We start from the raw sequence: 19657 nt of genomic DNA, 5'->3' as shown, positions 1-19657 counted from the left end.
CAAATCTCTACTTGGGTATTCAATCCTCAAAGAAACATTCTACAAACTATATTAAAAAGAAATGGGAGGAGGAACTTAACATTGAAATAACTGATGAAACATGGTTGAACATATTAGAGACTCAACAAAGCTCCACCAACTCAAGGTCATGGAGAGAATTCTGTTGGAAGAATGTTATACGTTTCTTCATAACACCTAAACTGAAATCAAAACAGACTGGCTCACCACACCCTTGTTGGAGAGCATGCGGTCTATTGAGGGCGGACCACTCTCATATCTTTTGGTCCTGCCCCGCAATCGAAACTTACTGGGGAGAAATAAGATCTAACATTGGAAAAATAATTGGATTTGACATAGAACAAACATTCATTTCTTTGTACTTGAGTGAAATACCAGATAACTTACACAATAGAGAAAAGTACCTCTTGAAGGTCCTACTGGCAGCCAGTAAAAAGGCTATCACTAGGAAATGGCTACAAAAAGACCCTCCCACAGTGACACAATGGATAGACATTGTAGAAGAAATACACCACATGGAGCGTATGACCTTTGCTTTAAGAACTCAACAGGAGAGAGGTCAGGAATACTGGGAGAAATGGGTTTCATACTTGGAAAAGGTCTAATTCAAAGATGCTAATGTAACTAATATGATGATATGATGATGAAGGTATGAAGTGCACTGTAACTGCCAGATCATTTTTGTTCTTTTATTTTACTTTATTTGTACTTTCTTTGTGTTCCTACAATAAAAACAAAGTATAAAACAAATAAAAAATCATGTTAAACACAAAGTGAGTCAATCCAACTTATTACATGACTTGTTAAGCACATTTTCCCTCTTGAACTTATTTAGGCTTGTCATAACAAAGGGGTTGAATACTTTTTGGCGAAAGACAGTGTAAGTTTATTGTGTATTGCTATTTGAACTGTATTGATGTAGGGTGGTACTATTGACATGTGGCCGAGAATATTTTGGACATTAAGGCCTTTGTTTTGTCTATGAACCCCCCCCCACTCCCCCACACTCCCCCCTTCCATACCCTCTGCACTCCTCCACTGGGAGGTAATACAGATTATTGCAAATCCTCTAATGTTGATGACTGGGTTCTTTCTTGTAAATTGCTTCTACGAAGTTGCCGTTAAATTGCTCTGCCATTATTATTATTATTATTATTATTATATGAGTTATTATTGGTTGGGTTACCCCTGTGCTGTGATGTGTGTTTTATATGGTGTGTCTTATCTTTTCTCTCCACTGGCTATCTGGCAAACAGGCTACACTCTAGGCAGTCTTTTCTGCTGATGTGTGCGTCTGGTAGTAGTACTCTCTCTATCCTACCATTTTTCTTTCGGCAGGATTAATACCTGCCTTGTGCCCGAACAAAATCTTTATCTTCACCCCTCTCTAACAATACCGATACAGAATTGGCGCCCAAACAGGGACTTGAAGAGAAGCACCCATGACACCACCCACACAAAGTTGTATCATGTCTTTTGTTGGCACCCCATACTGTGCCAATGTGGACACACCTAATGGTAATCATGACCGGGAAAGGAGTCGATGGTGTAATGGAGTTGGAAAGCACTGGCCCTTATCCTCAGGCTTCTGGCTCACCTATAACTTCTCCACCATTACCCTCCCCTCAACCTCTTCCTGTTACCCTGCCCAGACAGACTGGGAGAGGTGTCTCTGTGCTCACTGGACAAATGGAACAACAATGGACACACACCAATCATAGTTTGACAATGCAGGAAAATGCCATTCGCAAACTAAGTGAAAGTGTGGAGGCTCATCAGAAAGATGTGCAGTGGATGGCTCACCTCCCCCGTCAAATGGAGGAAAACCAACAACAAACTATTCAGATACAGAAATATTTACAAGATTCTCTGAAACAGGATATTCAAGGAAAAATGCAAAGTTTCAAAACACTAATAGAAACTAACCATCATCTAGTCATTACCTATCTTGAGGAGGAACAAAAACAGAAAGCAGAGGAGTCAGCCTCTGTTGTGAAGGGAGTGTGTTCTTATCTGAAAGAGATTATGGCGGACAATTCTCTCACAGGGGAACTACGATTTCTGATTGAACAGACTCAAAAAGGATACATTTAATGAGATGGAAAAAGCACAGAAGGTCACAGATCTTCAACTGGAAGAGCTACACCAGGAGGTAATGCAGTGTTTTTCCCTTCTGGACAAATCCTCTGCACTTCCCTCAGGCTCTGCCATTAAGAGAATAGGAACAGGTAGCACTACAAAAACCCCTCTTAAGAAACTGTTAAACAGAACTCCGGTTTCCCCAAGACCCCTTGCCACTATCATGCCTCCTCTAGAGAGCTCCCTCCCTATCAAACTACTTTTCCCCACTTTTGGCAGCACAGATCCACTGTTTTTCTTATCTAAGTGTAATGATTTCCTTTCTATCCGGCCCCTTACTGACTTGGAGGTTCTTGCCACCCTCCGCAGTGTTCTCCATGGTACAGCAAGAGCCTGGTGGGATATAGCCCGTGAACATGTGTCATCCTGGGAGGAGTTTCAAAAAACAATTCCTCTCAGCCTTCCTCTCAGAGGACTATGAGGATGAACTGGCAGAACGGGTTCGTAACAGAGTCCAGGGTGAAGCAGAGCCAATACGGGACTTTGCCTTCTATCGAGTTCTATGGAAGAGATGGAAGACTGACATTACTGAGCAAGAGATGGTCAAACTCATTCTTAAGAACATGGTTCCCCGTTTTGCCAGTCAACTTTCGGGAACATGTGCAGAATGTGGATGATCTGGTGCGTCTTGGGACTCAGTTTGAGAAGGACTGGAAGCACCACCTCCAAACTCCAAACTCATCCCGGTATCCCCATAACTCTCCTGGGGCTTAACCGTCTCAGCTATTTGTGCCCAAGATCCAAGACAAAAGTTCAGTGATGTGCTGGAGGTTGACCCCTCTATGGCCAGCGTCAGGATTCAGGAAAAGGTCAGAAAATGACAGAAGACCGACAGTCTAGACAGGAGTGGTGGCTTGCATACAATCTGGTCAGCCTTAATGCCCACCGTGAAGCCTTTAGACAGCACAACTGGCTGTCTTATTCCTATTCCGCAACAACTATTGGTTCCTCTGACTGTTAGGAACTGGTGAAGGAAGGCCATAATCGACACAGGAGCAACTTACACCCTGATGCTAGAAGCCCTGTGCGAAACATAGCATTACCTCATGAGGAGCTTTGAACCTGGGAGGAAGGACCATTGTACTTGGCCAATGGAGAACCTACCACTCCCTTGGGCTGGATTTATACGACAATAAAGCTGCATGATGAGACTATTAACATTCCTGTGGCTATTCTTTCAGATCCGAGCCTTGCATTTGCTCTAGTCCTTGGCCTGGACGTCCTGTCCTTCAGTGGACTGACCATCTCGATGTCCGAACCATCCTATCGGCTGCGCTCTGACCATTCCCAGCCTCATCCATTTCAACCTGGAAATGCACTGATTTCAGGCTGGAGCCTGCTACCTTATTCAGAGTCCTGGCTAGGTCAAGTTGAAGACAATGACAAAAACAGAGAAAATACAAAGAAGAGACAAATACAAAAACAAGTTCCACCAGTACAGCCGTACCCCCCCTACTATTCGAGAGCAAAAGCAAACCTGACGCTGATTTCTACATCAAACAAGCAGTGGAACAGGCATGTCTGTCAGGACGAGAGGTGGCAGCTCTCCCAGATGTTGGAGATGAACAGTGAGCTCTGTACTCTTACAACCGTCTTTAAACACGAAATCTATACCCGGCATGAAGTCCCCATTAAGCAGCGTCCCTACAGGCTGTCCCCTGCCAAACTGCCAATTCTCAATGAACAGCTCAAAAGCATGGTGGAGAATGGAATTGTGGAACCTTCTTTTTCCGGATGGGTTTCTCCGGTTGTCCTGATTCCAAAGACAGATGGTGGATATCGATTCTGTGTAGACTACAGGAAGCCGAATGCCATAACAGAAAGCAAAGCCTACCCTCTACCAAACATTCTCTGGTAGGAGCATCTATTTTCAGTAATCTGGATCTGAACAGCGTATATTGGCAGGTGGCAATGGATCCCGCCAGTCAGGACATGACTGCCTTTGTCACCTTTGCTGGTTTGTACTCCTTCAAAGTCATGCATTTTGATTCGAAGAATGCTCCAGCAACCTTCCAAAGGTTGATGGAGACTGTCCTGGGAGATCTGAGGGGAAGAAATTGTCTTGTGTATCTGGATGACATCATACTCTACTCCTACTCTGTCGTGGATCATCTGCAAGACATACAGTCCATCTTTGACAGACTAAAGGCTGCAGGTTAGACCTTGAAGAAGTGTCATTTCTGTTTGCCAGAACTCAAGTTCCTTGGTCATTGGGTTAATGCTGAAGGTATCCATGCAGATCCAGCCAAAGTTGCATCAGTGCAGGAATTCCTAATTCCCACATCCCTCAAGGCTGTTCAGTGCTTCCTGGGTATGGCTGGATGGTACCACAAATTTGTGACTGACTTTTCAAATGGTCGCCGAACAACTCAACCACCTTAAGAAGAATGGGGTGAAATTCCAATGGACCCCTGCATGCCAAAGCACATTTGAAGCACTTAAAAACAGTCTCATCACTCCTCCAGTGCTTGGACATCCTAATCTGAATGCTGATTTCATAGTGTACATGGATGCAAGTCAAACAGGATTTGGAGCAGTCTTGGCTCAACAAACAGGTCCTGGAACAGAAGAAGTTCTTGCCTATGCAAGTCTCACCCTTAATTCAGCCGAGAGGAATTATTCAACGACTGAAAGGGAGTGCCTTGCGGTGGTCTGGGATTTGGAGAAATGGAGCTACTACTTGGAGGTGAAGGTCTTCACCATTGTCACAGACCACTCTGCTCTGCAGTGGGTTCTAGCATCAGGCAAGACCAACAGCTGTCTTATTCGCTGGTCTAGCAGACTTCAGAGGTTTGACTTCATCATTGAGTATCGCAAAGGAAAATAGAATGTTGTACCAGATGCCCTTTCTCAGATTATAGAGACTGCCAATGTTTGTTCTCCATTGTGCAGCACTTACACTACCGCTGTCACCACTTCGCCGAAGTCGGTTTCTCTCCTTGTTTGGGCGGCGTTCGGCAGTCGACGTCGCCGGTCTTCTAGCCATCGCCGATCCACCTTTCATTTTCCATTTGTTTTGTCTTGTCTTCCTGCACACCTGGTTTACATCTCCTACTAGTTAACATGTGTATTTAACCCTCTGTTCCCTCCATGTCTGTGTGGGGTATTGTTTATTGTCTAAGTTGGCACGCTTCCGGCTGGTTTGTGCCGGGTTTTGTTTTACCAGTGCTGTGGCAGCCGGTACTTTGTTCTTGGGTTTTGTACTTTAGCTGCCTCACTTGTTCTGTGGGTATTTGTTTTGTGACGCGGTTGCGTTCTGTATTATGATTGCCTAAGTAAAGTGCATTGTCCATTCATCTCTGCTCTCGTGCGCCTGACTTCCATGCACTAACTACACCCACCGTTGTCAACCGCTAAGTGTCTGGATGATTCCTTCCCTCTGGATGATGAGTATGTGTGGAGAGCACAGCAGAATGACGCCGCCATAATGGCGATTCACAAGAGCCTGTCTGAAGAAGACTTGAAGAGTCGCTTCAATGAGAAGTTCAGCATAATTCAGGATAAAGTGTATCAAAACTCCAAGAGGAGATGGAACACACAACACCCATTACCGCATCTTTATCCCCTCTACATTGAGTGACCAGATGATCCAAGCTTATCATGCCAACCCCATGAGTGGCCATCTTGGAGTTTTTAAGACTTACCGAAGATTACAGGAGGTGGCTTACTGGCCAGGCATGTGGGTTGATACCAAGAAGTTTGTACAACTGTGTGAAGTCTGGCAGAAATACAAACCAGACATTGGCAGACCTGCTGAGAAACTGCAGCAGACCGTGGTGAACCATCCCAATGAAATGCTGGGAATTGACCTCATGGGATATTTTCCTCCCAGCCGGGGGACCCGGAATGAATTTTTACTGGTGGTAGTGGACTACTACACACACTGCATTTAATTTTATTGCATTTAAGTCATTTAGCAGACGCTCTTATCCAGAGCGACTTACAAATTGGTGCATTCACCTTATGATATCCAGTGGAACAACCACTTTACAATAGTGCATCTAACTCTTTTAAGGGGGGGGGGGGGGGGTTAGAAGGATTACTTTATCCTATCCTAGGTATTCCTTAAAGAGGTGGGGTTTCAGGTGTCTCCGGAAGGTGGTGATTGACTCCGTGGATTGGGTGGAGTTGTTTCCACTCCGCAGAGCCACTGCATCTGCCATTGCTCTAATTATGCGAAGGGAGTTCTTTACCAGATTCGGGACTCCAGACCAAATTCTCTCTGACCCGAGGTCTGCAGTTCATATCAGGAATCTACAAAGAGCTCTGTACCTACTGGGGTGTAGTTGCCAAGCTGACCACGGCCTACCATCCTCAGACCAATCTGACCGAGAGGGTAAACCGAAACCTGAAGGGGATGATTGCTTCATTTGTGGGGGATCAGCACACAATGTGGGATCAGCATCTTCCTGTGTTTCGCTTATTGTGAATTGCTATTTGAACTGTATTGATGTGGGGTGGTACTATTGACATGTGGCCGAGAAGACTTTGGACATTTTAAGGCCTTTGTTTTGTCTATGAACACCCCCCCTGTTGCACTTTGTTAAAAAAAAAAGATCCCTACTGAACACCACCCAACAATGCAGCTGGAACTAAAGGTACTTGATATAGTCTGGGTCTAGAGAAAGGGACACTCACTGTGGGTGGTGGACTGCACCGACTCGGCCAGGCTGACTGTGGAGGGGGTCTTGGGGGGCGAGGTGTATTCTGAGGAACGGTCGGTGCTAGTGCTGGGCTGGAGCTGAGGGGTGCTGGTCTGGCCGCCGTCCCCTGTAGCGGTAGAGGTAGAGGTGGAGGTGGAGCCCACGGAGCTCAGCCGAGGTCTTATCTCCTCTCCTCCTCTGCCCACAGAGCTCAGTCGGGGTCGACTGGTGGAGGCACCAACAGAACTCAACCGGGGGCTGTCACCCGCGACAAGGGAGGTAGCACCAACTGAACTCAAGCGGGGTCTAGGGCCCTCCTCTGAGTCAGCTCGGGATGGTTTGATTGGGGTGTCGCTGCGCTCCTGGGCTGGGTAACTCGCAGATTCACTAACAGCCCCGACAGTAGACTTCTTCTCTTCTCCCTGAACCTTAAGGTACATAAAATAATTAATTCAGTTTAAATTCATACACATTCCTCCATTTATTAATCCATTAATTTATTCATACATTCATAAATATTTCATTTATTCATAAAAATAAATTGAAATATAAGAGACCTTAATCCGGCTGGAAGGACCATGAAAGAGGATGCTTGGAAATAAACTAGTTGGTCAGGTTGAAACTCCCCCCAAAAGTTTGACAAACCTCACTGTCTGGCTCCACCCTCGCCACCTCTGCTTCGTGGTCAGGTCTTCTTCCTCGTGTGCCATGAATGGACGGAGCCCTGGCGCTGTCGTCCACATCAGGACAGTGATTGGTTGGCTGTGAGTTCCGTCCAATCATGGAGTTCCATCCCTCCTCCCCAGGGTTGACAGTGCTCTCAGACAGCCTCTTAGCAGCCTGGATCCTCTGGGGGTGGAGTCTACTCAGAGACATGTAGTAGAAGTTGTCTTGCTCTCCATTCAGAAGATAACCTGAGAATGACATCCTACGGAACTCCTGTGGATGGGAAGATTCAAGGGTGAGGGTCAGTATAAATTTTCCTCATTGAAAAGCAAATCGTCAGAGTAGCACTTGGGTATGCAACATGTAAGGTTCCTGACAATGTGAAAAACGAATTGACCACACTAGAAAAAAGGGCCAAAATTCATCTTTGCTATGAAAGAAAAACAGTTCTCCCTGTCACCGCTTCTGGTCACCCTCCCACCATACCTCTTTGAACTTCTCCAGGGACTGCTCTGGGCCAAAGACAAACTGCAGAGGAACGACCTCACAGTGGCACCGTGGTCGCCCGCCTGAGCGAAACACGTGATCCGCCACCTTCTGTAGCATGGACGAGTGGATAACCCGGGAGAGACGCAGCGCTGACACAATCTCGTCCTCCAAGAGCCAACGGATCTACAGCGAGAGGAGAGGGAGAGGTGAGTGAATGGGCCTGAAATCTGTAGCTCAGTGACAGGGTGAATTCCTGCTATTTAGTGGTCGACTAGCTCAAAGTCAAATCAATATCAATATGAAGTTCCAAGATCGAGATCAAAATCAAAAGTAATTCAACACATGTGAGCTCTCACATTTTTCAACATGTTTTTTACAAAAGGATAGATACATTTGGATTTTTCGGCAGGTAAATATGCAGGATGCTACCCTCCACAGCATGGCCTTCGCTCCAGATCAAAACGTCAAACCTACAACCTAATTTTGACAAATTAAAGCTATACGAAGGGTGCTCTAGCAAACAAACAGCAGAGACCAGAGGACACCATTCCAACCTGGAACTGAGTGAGTAGTGTTTGGTATGATGCTATTTTGAAAGCCAAGAAGTAAAAAAAATAAAAAAAAATAAAGTACATTACAAGGATATATTTTACATTATGGGGACTGAATGCTGAGTTAAGGCTCCCAAGCTTGCAAGGACAGACCAGATACAAATTCAATTAGCACTACGGTGTGAAGTAAAAGGTGTCGAGGCCTTTTGGCCCAACAAGTGGCAGCAGTCTTTGAAGCGTCCTCTGAAGACCCCTCCTGCTGTTCAAAGACCATTCACTGGCATTTTCTACAAGAAATCTGCCTCCAGAAATAAATAAAAGCGTGTGACACCTACTCCCGTCGCCTGCTGCACTGCAACTTGGATTCCACCTGGAAATCTGTTCAGCGTCTGCCCTGGCTTGTCTCCACGTCTGGTACAAGTACCGCCACCACACTCAACCCTCTCTCCCGAGCTTTCGCTCGCCTCCAGCACACACGCACTGTGTGACTCTGAGCAAAGAGTGACTCTGAACTTACAATGGCTAGCCCCAAGTCGTTATATATTTTAAAAAATTATTGTGCATTTTGCTATTTGCCTCATGACTCCTGCATACTTTGTTGACTACAAACTTTCTTTACCCAAGCATGGGACAGACTGTTTGTTCCCACACTCGGGACTCTTGACTCTCTATTGGTTATACAGACTTTTGGCCTCCCATCCTATTCTAACCACCTCTCGCCGGCTTTATTTTCATGTTACCTGATGAAATTGCTGTACAATATGATCTTGTTTCCATCTGATGCACATTCAGATTATATAAATCAGCACTGCAGAGCTCTCCCTGTCCTATGCTGTGCCTTGACTGTATTACTGTTGATGATATCTGAAAATGTGCCTGATCACCCTGGCCCATCTACTGTTGCTAGCCCCAATTCATTACTGAGACGTGGTTAAGTAAGAGTGTTTTGAATACTGATGTTAACCTTTCTGGTTATAAGCTTTTTCGGCAAGACAGATCTTCCAAAGTTGGGGGAGTGGCAATCTTTACCAAGAATCACCTTCAGTGGTCGGTTGTCTCCGCCAAGTCTGTCCCCAAACAATTTGATTTGCTGGTTTTAAACATGAAACTTTCAAATAGCTCTTTGTTGACTGTTGTTGGGTGCTATCGTCCTCCATCAGCACCGCCCTGTACTCTACCTGCCCTAAGCTCTCTCCTGGCCCCTTACGCTAAGTCTGAATTTGTCCTAATAGGTGACCTAAACTGGGACATGCTTAAACCACTTGACCAAGTCCAAACGCAATTTTTTTTTTTTTTTTTTCTTTTTTCACCTTTATTTAACCAGGTAGGCTAGTTGAGAACAAGTTCTCATTTGCAACTGCGACCTGGCCAAGATAAAGCATAGCAGTGTGAACAGACAACACAGAGTTACACATGGAGTAAACAATAAACAAGTCAATAACATGGTAGAAAAAAAGAGAATCTATATACAATGTGTGCAAAAGGCATGAGGTAGGCAATAAATCGAATAATTACAATTTAGCAGATTAACACTGGAGTGATAAATCATCAGATGATCATGTGCAAGAAGAAATACTGGTGTGCAAAAGAGCAGAAAAGTAAATAAATAAAAGCAGTATGGGGGGTGAGGTAGGTAAATTGGGTGGGTAGTTTACAGATGGACTATGTACAGCTGCAGCGATCGGTTAGCTGCTCGGATAGCAGATTTTTAAAGTTGTTGAGGGAGATAAAAGTCTCCAACTTCAGACATTTTTGCAATTCGTTCCAGTCGCAGGCAGCAGAGAACTGGAAGGAAAGGCGTCCAAATTAGGTTTTAGCTTTAGGGATGATCAGTGAGATACACCTGCTGGAGCGCGTGCTGCGGGTGGGTGTAGCCATCGTGACCAGTGAACTGAGATAAGGCGGCACTTTACCTAGCATAGCCTTGTAGATGACCTGGAGCCAGTGGGTCTGACGACGAACATGTAGCGAGGGCCAGCCGACTAGGGCATACAGGTCGCAGTGGTGGGTCGTATAAGGTGCTTTAGTAACAAAACGAATGGCACTGTGATAAACTGCATCCAGTTTGCTGAGTAGAGTGTTGGAAGCTATTTTGTAGATGACATCGCCGAAGTCGAGGATCGGTAGGATAGTCAGTTTTACTAGGGTAAGTTTGGCGGCGTGAGTGAAGGAGGCTTTGTTGCGGAATAGAAAGCCGATTCTTGATTTGATTTTGGATTGGAGATGTTTGATATGAGTCTGGAAGGAGAGTTTGCAGTCTAGCCAGACACCTAGGTACTTATAGATGTCCACATATTCTAGGTCGGAACCGTCCAGGGTGGTGATGCTAGTCGGGCGTGCGGGTGCAGGCAGCGAACGGTTGAAAAGCATGCATTTGGTTTTACTAGCGTTTAAGAGCAGTTGGAGGCCACGGAAGGAGTGTTGTATGGCATTGAAGCTCGTTTGGAGGTTAGATAGCACAGTGTCCAAGGAAGGGCCGGAAGTATATAGAATGGTGTCGTCTGCGTAGAGGTGGATCAGGGAATCGCCCGCAGCAAGAGCAACATCATTGATGTATACAGAGAAAAGAGTCGGCCCGAGAATTGAACCCTGTGGTACCCCCATAGAGACTGCCAGAGGACCGGACAACATGCCCTCCGATTTGACACACTGAACTCTGTCTGCAAAGTAGTTGGTGAACCAGGCAAGGCAGTCATTAGAAAAACCGAGGCTACTGAGTCTGCCGATAAGAATATGGTGATTGACAGAGTCGAAAGCCTTGGCCAGGTCGATGAAGACGGCTGCACAGTAATGTCTTTTATCGATGGCGGTTATGATATCGTTTAGTACCTTGAGCGTGGCTGAGGTGCACCCGTGACCGGCTCGGAAACCGGATTGCACAGCGGAGAAGGTACGGTGGGATTCGAGATGGTCAGTGATCTGTTTGTTGACTTGGCTTTCGAAGACCTTAGATAGGCAGGGCAGGATGGATATAGGTCTGTAACAGTTTGGGTCCAGGGTGTCTCCCCCTTTGAAGAGGGGGATGACCGCGGCAGCTTTCCAATCCTTGGGGATCTCAGATGATACGAAGGAGAGGTTGAACAGGCTGGTAATAGGGGGTGCGACAATGGCGGCGGACAGTTTCAGAAATAGGGGGTCCAGATTGTCAAGCCCAGCTGATTTGTATGGGTCCAGGTTTTCCAGCTCTTTCAGAACATCTGCTATCTGGATTTGGGTAAAGGAGAAGCTGGGGAGGCTTGGGCGAGTAGCAGCGGGGGCGGGGCTGTTGGCCAAGGTTGGAGTCGCCAGGAGGAAGGCATGGCCAGCCATTGAGAAATGCTTGTTGAAGTCTTCGATTATCACGGATTTATCGGTGGTGACCGTGTTACCTAGCCTCAGTGCAGTGGGCAGCTGGGAGGAGGTGCTCTTGTTCTCCATGGACTTTACAGTATCCCAGAACTTTTTGGAGTTAGAGCTACAGGATGCGAATTTCTGCTTGAAAAAGCTGGCCTTTGCTTTCCTGACTGACTGCGTGTATTGGTTCCTGACTTCCCTGAACAGTTGCATATCGCGGGGGCTCTTCGATGCTATTGCAGTTCGCCACAGGATGTTTTTGTGCTGGTCGAGGGCAGTCAGGTCTGGAGTGAACCAAGGGCTATATCTGTTCTTGGTTCTGCATTTTTTGAACGGAGCATGCTTGTCTAATATGGTGAGGAAGTAACATTTAAAGAATGACCAGGCATCCTCAACTGACGGGATGAGGTCAATATCCTTCCAGGGTACCCGGGCCAGGTCGATTAGAAAGGCCTGCTCGCAGAAGTGTTTTAGGGAGCGTTTGACAGTGATGAGGGGTGGTCGTTTGACCGCGGACCCGTGGCGGATACAGGCAATGAGGCAGTGATCGCTGAGATCTTGATTGAAGACAGCAGAGGTGTATTTGGAGGGCAGGTTGGTCAGGATAATGTCTATTAGGGTGCCCATGTTTACGGATTTAGGGTTGTACCTGGTGGGTTCCTTGATGATTTGTGTGAGATTGAGGGCATCAAGCTTGGATTGTAGGACTGCCGGGGTGTTAAGCATATCCCAGTTTAGGTCACCTAACAGAACAAACTCTGAAGCTAGATGGGGAGCGATCAATTCACAGATGGTGTCCAGGGCACAGCTGGGAGCTGAGGGGGGTCGGTAGCAGGCGGCAACAGTGAGAGACTTATTTCTGGAGAGATTAATTTTTAAAATTAGAAGTTCGAACTGTTTGGGCATAGACCTGGAAAGTATGACAGAACTTTGCAGGCTATCTCTGCAGTAGATTGCAACTCCTCCCCCTTTGGCAGTTCTATCTTGACGGAAAGTGTTATAGTTGGGTATGGAAATCTCAGAATTTTTGGTGGCCTTCCTAAGCCAGGATTCGGACACGGCAAGGACATCAGGATTGGTAGAGTGTGCTAAAGCGGTGAGTAAGGCAAACTTAGGGAGGAGGCTTCTGATGTTGACATGCATGAGGCCAAGGCTTTTTCGATCACAGAAGTCAACAAATGAGGGTGACTGGGGACATGCAGGGCCTGGGTTTACCTCCACATCACCCGAGGAACAGAGGAGTAGTAGGATGAGGGTGCGGCTAAAGGCTATCAAAACTGGTCGCCTAGAGCGTTGGGGACAAAGAATAAAAGGAGCAGATTTATGGGCGTGGTAGAATAGATTCTGGGCATAATGTGCAGACAGGGGTATGGAGGGGCGCGGGTACAGCGGAGGCAAGCCCAGGCACTGGGTGATGATAAGAGAGGTTGTATCTCTGGACATGCTGGTCTCAATGGGTGAGGTCACCGCATGTGTGGGGGGTGGGACAAAGGGGGTATCAGAGGTACGGAGAGTGGAACTACAGGGTCCATTGCAAACCAAAACAATGATAATGAAAACTAGCCTGAACAACAGTATGCAAGGCATATTGATATTTGAGAGAGACATACAATAAGGCATAAAGTGATTGCAGGTCTTGATTGGGAGAGCTAGCTAAAACAACAGGTAAGATAACAGCAGCAATAACAGGGTGCTAGTCTAACACAGCAACAACAGGTAAAAATGGCGACGCCTAGGCAGAGAGGGTCGGATTAACTACACACAGATCCTGAGTTAAAGCACAGAGCCGACAGATAAAACACAAATAAACAGAATGGAGTACCGTGAATTAATGGACAGTCAAGCATGCATCAGCTATGTAGCCAAGTGATCATAGTGTCCAGGGGGCAGCCGTAGATGGAGCAGGGAGGCCTCCACTAAGCTAGCACGCGGCGTTTAAAGTTAGTAGCCCGGGGGGTGGTCTGCTCAGACGGAGGGGGTCTGCTCAGACGTGGTCGTGTCGACAGAGAATCCAGAGAATCCAAGCCGAATGGCGAAAGAGAGGTTGTGAATTGTAGAATTGTGTTTGCTAACTGGTGCTAGCTTCGTGGCAGTGGCGCTAACTGCGCTAGCGGCAAGCTAGCTGTGAGGATCAGAAGTAGTGGCTCAGGGATTACGGCAGGAATCCGGCGTTGTTGTCGAGAGACAGTCCGATGCTGGTAAATTGGTGAGTAATATCCAGGCTAATAACAGGGCTGGTGTCTGTGCTGAAGGTAAAAGCTACTAGCAGCGGCAAAAAAATGGCTAAATTAGCTTGTAGCTGATTTAGACCAGTTGTGATGGATTGGCAGGGCTCTGTGTCGGCAAACAAAAGGTCCAGTCCAATTGGCAAAAGAGGTATTGTAGCCCAAGAATTCGCTGGTAGACCTCTTCGGCTAGCCGGCAGATGGGCCTAGCTCGAGGCTAGCTCAAGGCTAACTGGTGCTTGCTTCGGGACAGAGGTGTTAGCCAGTAGTAGCCACTCGGTTGCAGCTAGCTAGCTGTGATAATACGGTGTAATTGTCCAGAGCTTGCGTCAGGAATCCGGTGATGTGGTAGAGAAAAAGCAGTCCTATATGCTCTGGGTTGATATCGCGCTTGCAGACTGGCAGGTATTGGCCCGGTATTGAAGCTGGCTGTGTCCGAGTTAAGGGCGAAGACCGCAGCAGTGGCTAACTGACTACTAGCTAGTAGCTAGTTATCTGGCTAGCTTCTGATTGGGGTTACGGTTCTAAAGTATAAAAAAAAATAGCAGGTCCGTACCACATTGGGTGAGGCGGAATGTAGGAATGTATATTCAGTTCCTAGATGGAAAGTGAAATTAAAATATATACGAAATGTATACGAAAAATACGAATACTATTTACACGGGACAGACAGGACAAAGACACATCCGACTGCTACGCCATCTTGGATTCAATGAGACTCCCTAAATCTTTCTCAGATTATTACCAACCCCACAAGGTATGACTCCAAACACCCAGAAAAGGCTACTCTCCTTGATGTTATCCTCACAAATAATCCTGATAGGTATCAGTCTGGTGTTTTCTGTAATGACCTTAGTGATCACTGTTGTACAGCTGCTTAGTGAAATGACCTGTCCTGACTTGTAATGAGCAAGCCTTCCTTCATGAACTGGCCTCTGTAAAATGGTATAGAATCAGCTTGATCCCCTCTGTCAAAGACGCTTGGACCTTATTTTTTGATATTTCAGTGATATTGTTAACAAACACGCCCCCATAAAGAAAATGAGAATTAAAAACAGGTTCAGCCCTTGGTTCGACCGTGATCTGGCAGAGTTAATCCACCTCAAGAACTGTATTTGGTGAAAGGCTTGGCACACGCATACTCAGGCTGAACGGCTATCGTTCAGGCAAATGAGAAATAAGTGCACTCAGGCTATCCGGAAGGCCAAAGTGAGTTACTTTAAGGAGCAGTTCTCTCTCTGTGGGTCTAACCCCAAGATGTTCTGGAAAACGGTTAAAGACCTGGAGAATAAACCCTCCTCCTCACAGCTGCACATGTCCGTTAATGTTGATGATGTGGTTGTTACTGACAAGAAGCACATGGCTGAGCTCTTTAATCACCACGTCAGGATTCCTATTTGACTCAGCCATGCCTGCTTGCCCGTCCAACATGTCCTCATCTCCCACCCCTTCTAATGAGACTATCCCCGATACTTCTCCCTCTTTTTCCCCTGCCCCGCTACAAAGTTTCTCCCTGCAGGCAGTCAACGAGTCCGAGGTGCTAAAGGAGCTCCTTAAACTTGACCTAAAAAAAAACATCTGGGTCAGATGGTTTAGACCCTTTCTTCTTTAAGGTTGCTGCCCCTATCATCGCCAAGCCTGTCTCTGACCTTTTTAACCTGTCTCTCCTTTCTGGGGAGGTTCCCATTGCTTGGAAGGCAGCCACAGTTCGTCCTTTATTTAAAGGGGGAAATCAAGCTGATCCTAACTGTTATAGGCCTATTTCTATTTTGCCCTGTTTATCAAAAGTGTTGGAAAAACTTGTCAATAATCAACTGCCTGGCTTTCTTGATGTCTATAGTTTTCCCTCTGGCATGCAATCTGGTTTCCGCTCAGGTTATGGATGTGTCACTGCAACCTAAAAGGTCCTCAATGATGTCACCATTGCCCTTGATTCGAAGCAATATTGTACTGCTATTTTTATTGACTTGGCCAAAACTTTTGATATGGTAGACCATTCCATTCTAGTGGGCCAGCTAAGGAGTATTGGTATCTCTGAGGGGTCTTTGGCCTGGTTTGCTAGCTACCTCTCTCAAAGAGTGCAGTGTATAAAGTCAGAACATCTGCTATCTCAGCCACTGCCTGTCACCATGGGAATACCACAAGGCTTGATCCTAGGCCCCACGCTCTTCTCAATTTACATCAACAACATAGCTCAGGCAGTAGGAAGCTCTCTCATCCATTTATATGCAGATGATACAGTCTTATACTCAGCTGGCCCCTCGCTGGATTTTGTGTTAAACGCTCTACAACAAAGCTTTCTAGTGTCCAACAAGCTTTCTCGGCCCTTAACCTTGTTCTGAACACCTCCAAAGCAAAGGTCATGTAGTCTGGTAAAAAGAATGCCCCTCTTCCCACAGGTGTTATTACTACCTCTGAGGGTTTAGAGCTTGAGGTAGTCACCTCATACAAGTACTTGTGAGTATGGCTAGACGGAGCACTGTCCTTCTCTCAGCACATATCAAAGCTGCAGGCTAAAGTTACATCTAGACTTGGTTTCCTCTTTCACCCCAGCTGCCAAATTTACCCTGATTCAGATGACCATCCTACCCATGCTAGATTACGGAGACATAATTTATAGATCGGCAGGTGAGGGTGCACTCGAGGGGCTAGATGTTCTTCACCATTCGGCCATCAGATTTGCCACCAATGCTCCTTATAGGACATCACTGCACTCTATACTCCTCTGTAAACTGGTCATCTCTGCATACCCGTCACAAGACCCACTGGTTGGTGCGTATTTATAAAACCCTCTTAGGCCTCACTCCACCCTGTCTGAGATATCTACTGCAGCCCTCATCCTCCACATACAACACCCGTTCTGCCAGTCACATTCTGTTAAAGGTCCCCAAAGCACACACATATAAGGGTTGCTCCTCTTTTCAGTTCGCTGTAGATAGTGACTGGAACGAGCTGCAACAACCATTCAAACTGGACAGTTTTATCGCAATTTCTTCATTCAAAGACTCAATCGTGAACACTCTTACTGACAATTGTGGATGCATTGTTGCCTCTACCTTCTTGCCCTTTGTGCTGTTGTCTGTGCCCAATAATGTTTGTACCATGTTTTGTGCTGCTACCATGTTGTGTTGCTACCATGTTGTTGTTATGTTGCGTTGCTACCATGCTGTGTTGTCATGTGTTGTTGCTTTGCTATGTTGTTGTCTTAAGTCTCTCTTTATGTAGTGTTGTGTTGTCTCTCTTGTTGTGATGTGCGTTTGTCCTATATTTATTTTTTATTTTTAATCCCAGGCCCTCGTCCCCGCAGGAGGCCTTTTGCCTTTTGGTAGGCCGTCTTTGTAAATAAGAATTTGTTCTTAACTGACTTGCCTAGTTAAATAAAGGTTAAATAAAAATAAAATAAAAAAGACTGAACTTACCTCATCCATGGTGGCTAACACTGCTAGTTTGTGGGGAATTGGGAGTTTGGCCAAGGGGTCTCCTCCAACCCTGTTGAAATAAAGAAGTAATGTAACAAAGGCAATAGTAAAGGGCTTACATGTGTTACATATATATACAGTATGTTACAGGAGAAGGTCAATTTGGGAAATATATACGTTCCACGTAACAAATTTGAAACAGGAAAGTAGCCAGCATATATTACAAGTTAAATCAGTTGACAGACAGTGAGCTGGTATGGGTCGTATCAGGACAATTTATCTGCGAAACAAATAACGGCACTACGAAGAATGGATGGATAAGAGGTTATGCTGCCAAAGAGAATCTCTGTTTAGCCTCCGTGAAATGATCATGCAGGCAGCCAAGGACTGCTCAACATGCTTTCTTAGCCCAATGTATCCCTACCCTTCAGACCACTCACCCGTCAACCACTACTCCTCTAGCCTGGTACCAGATGTGTGTGTGCTGTAGAGCCAAATGACAACAGCTATACAGCACAAACAGATATAGAACCAGGCTACTATTTTCACCATTCTTCCTAATGACTCACCCGTCGACCCCTACTCCTCTCAGGCTGTCCAAGTTGCCCATCAGCTCCTCATCAGAGCGGTAGGAGGAGGGCTGGCCTGGAGAACGGTTCAGAGACACACTGCTCTCTGACGTGTACCTGGAGAGAGTGCAGCCCGTTAGTTAACGTGATCATCTTTTAGTGAAAGATCCTACTGTATGTGGAAATGACGAAAGTATACAGCACAGGGTTATGCTCTTACACATTGTAAGAGTCATTATTGTCATTATCATTCCAATGACAACGTATCTGGTAAGAGTGCCTATCCTAATGACTAATATCCTAGTTTAAGCTCCAAGTTCTTTCAATGTTTTTACAAACCTGGTTTAACAAAGGGCACCTTACCATACGAACACAAATGAATCCAAGAACAAACAGATGCATTTTTTTTTGTTATTTAATTTTGTTCCACATATTTCTCAAGTAGGATCTAAAATTCTCACCTGTTGTGCCTCAAGTCAGACTGCATACCCTCGATCTCTAGGGGTAAGGTGAGGACAAAGATGTCCAATGTGACAGACAGATCATTCAGATCAAGAGCCTGCAGGGCCTCTGCATTCTCCAGACATGTGATCACCTCACCTGTAACAAAACAGTACACGTCAACACAAACAGCAGGGCATTTAATAGCATTATGAAAATTCACAGCAGAACTGGGGTCAAATAGTATTTGTTGTGTTTCAAATACTTTGACTGTCGGAGTGAGCCTGCTTGGAGTGCCAGATGGGAAAGTTTAGCACTTTTGGAACTAGTCCACTGGTTCCATTGTGCCGGACAAACTCAATAAAGTGAAGCTATCAAATAACCTTTTATTGGTCACAAACACATATTTAGCAGATGTTATTGCGGGTGTAGCGAAATGCTTGTGTTCCTAGAGCCAACAGTGCAGTAGTATCTAACAATTCACAACAACACACAAATCTAAAAGTAAAATAATGAAATTAAGAAACTTATAAATATTAGGATGAGCTATGTCAGAATGGCATTGACTAAAATACTGTAGAATACAGTAAACACACATATGAAATGAGTAAAGCAGTATGTAAACATGATTCAAGTGACCAGTGATTCCATGTCTATGTACATAGGGCAGCAGCCTCTAAGGTGCAAGGTTGAGTAACCGGGTGGTAGCCGGTTAGTGATGGCTATTTAACAGTCTGATGGCCTTGAGATAAACACCAGGTCTGAGTCACACACTGTCTATTGGCTTGTGTCTCTTCTGTGACGGTTGTCAGGTACAGTGTGTACTCACCCAGGCAGGTGGGTAGCGTGGTTATGGGCATGGATCCGTGGCAGCTCTTTATGTTAACAGAGCAGGTGAGGTGGACGAACAGCGGAGGCATCTCAGGCTGAGGCCCCTCTGGCTCCAACAGGCTGTCTCCCTCTAGGATGCTGAAGGAGTCCTCATCCTGGTTCACGGTGTTGGAGTCAGACAGGGACTCATCCTCCCCCTCTCCCCCTGCTTCCCCCTCTCCGTCTGCCCCTAGGGATCTCCGGCCCCCAGCCCTCTCCTGGTACTCCACCTCCAGGTCTGTGTCGCTCTCCATCATGATGCAACAGCCCGACATGTTCTCTGAGGTGCACATT

At 46.0% G+C, this 19657-nt stretch overlaps 1 protein-coding gene across 10 annotated transcripts in view; it reads right to left on the bottom strand.

Annotated features, from left to right (window-relative positions):
* LOC139578645 (KICSTOR complex protein SZT2-like) overlaps window positions 1-19657 on the bottom strand; it is a 117033-nt gene that overhangs the window by 59008 nt on the left and 38368 nt on the right. For all 10 annotated transcript variants that reach the window (XM_071406519.1, XM_071406520.1, XM_071406523.1 and 7 more), the window contains 7 exons: window positions 19323-19643; window positions 18514-18652; window positions 18053-18169; window positions 17484-17553; window positions 7953-8138; window positions 7446-7739; window positions 6796-7228 (listed from right to left, as the gene is read on the bottom strand). In XM_071406519.1, coding sequence (XP_071262620.1) covers window positions 6796-7228; window positions 7446-7739; window positions 7953-8138; window positions 17484-17553; window positions 18053-18169; window positions 18514-18652; window positions 19323-19643 — 1560 coding nt within the window. The remainder of the gene's footprint in view (window positions 1-6795; window positions 7229-7445; window positions 7740-7952; window positions 8139-17483; window positions 17554-18052; window positions 18170-18513; window positions 18653-19322; window positions 19644-19657) is intronic.

Source organism: Salvelinus alpinus, chromosome 6 (assembly GCF_045679555.1).
Source record: "Salvelinus alpinus chromosome 6, SLU_Salpinus.1, whole genome shotgun sequence".
NCBI classification, from domain to species: Eukaryota; Metazoa; Chordata; class Actinopteri; order Salmoniformes; family Salmonidae; genus Salvelinus; species Salvelinus alpinus.
The sequence above is the reverse complement of the archived record's forward strand: the minus strand, read 5'-3'. Positions and strand labels throughout refer to the sequence as shown.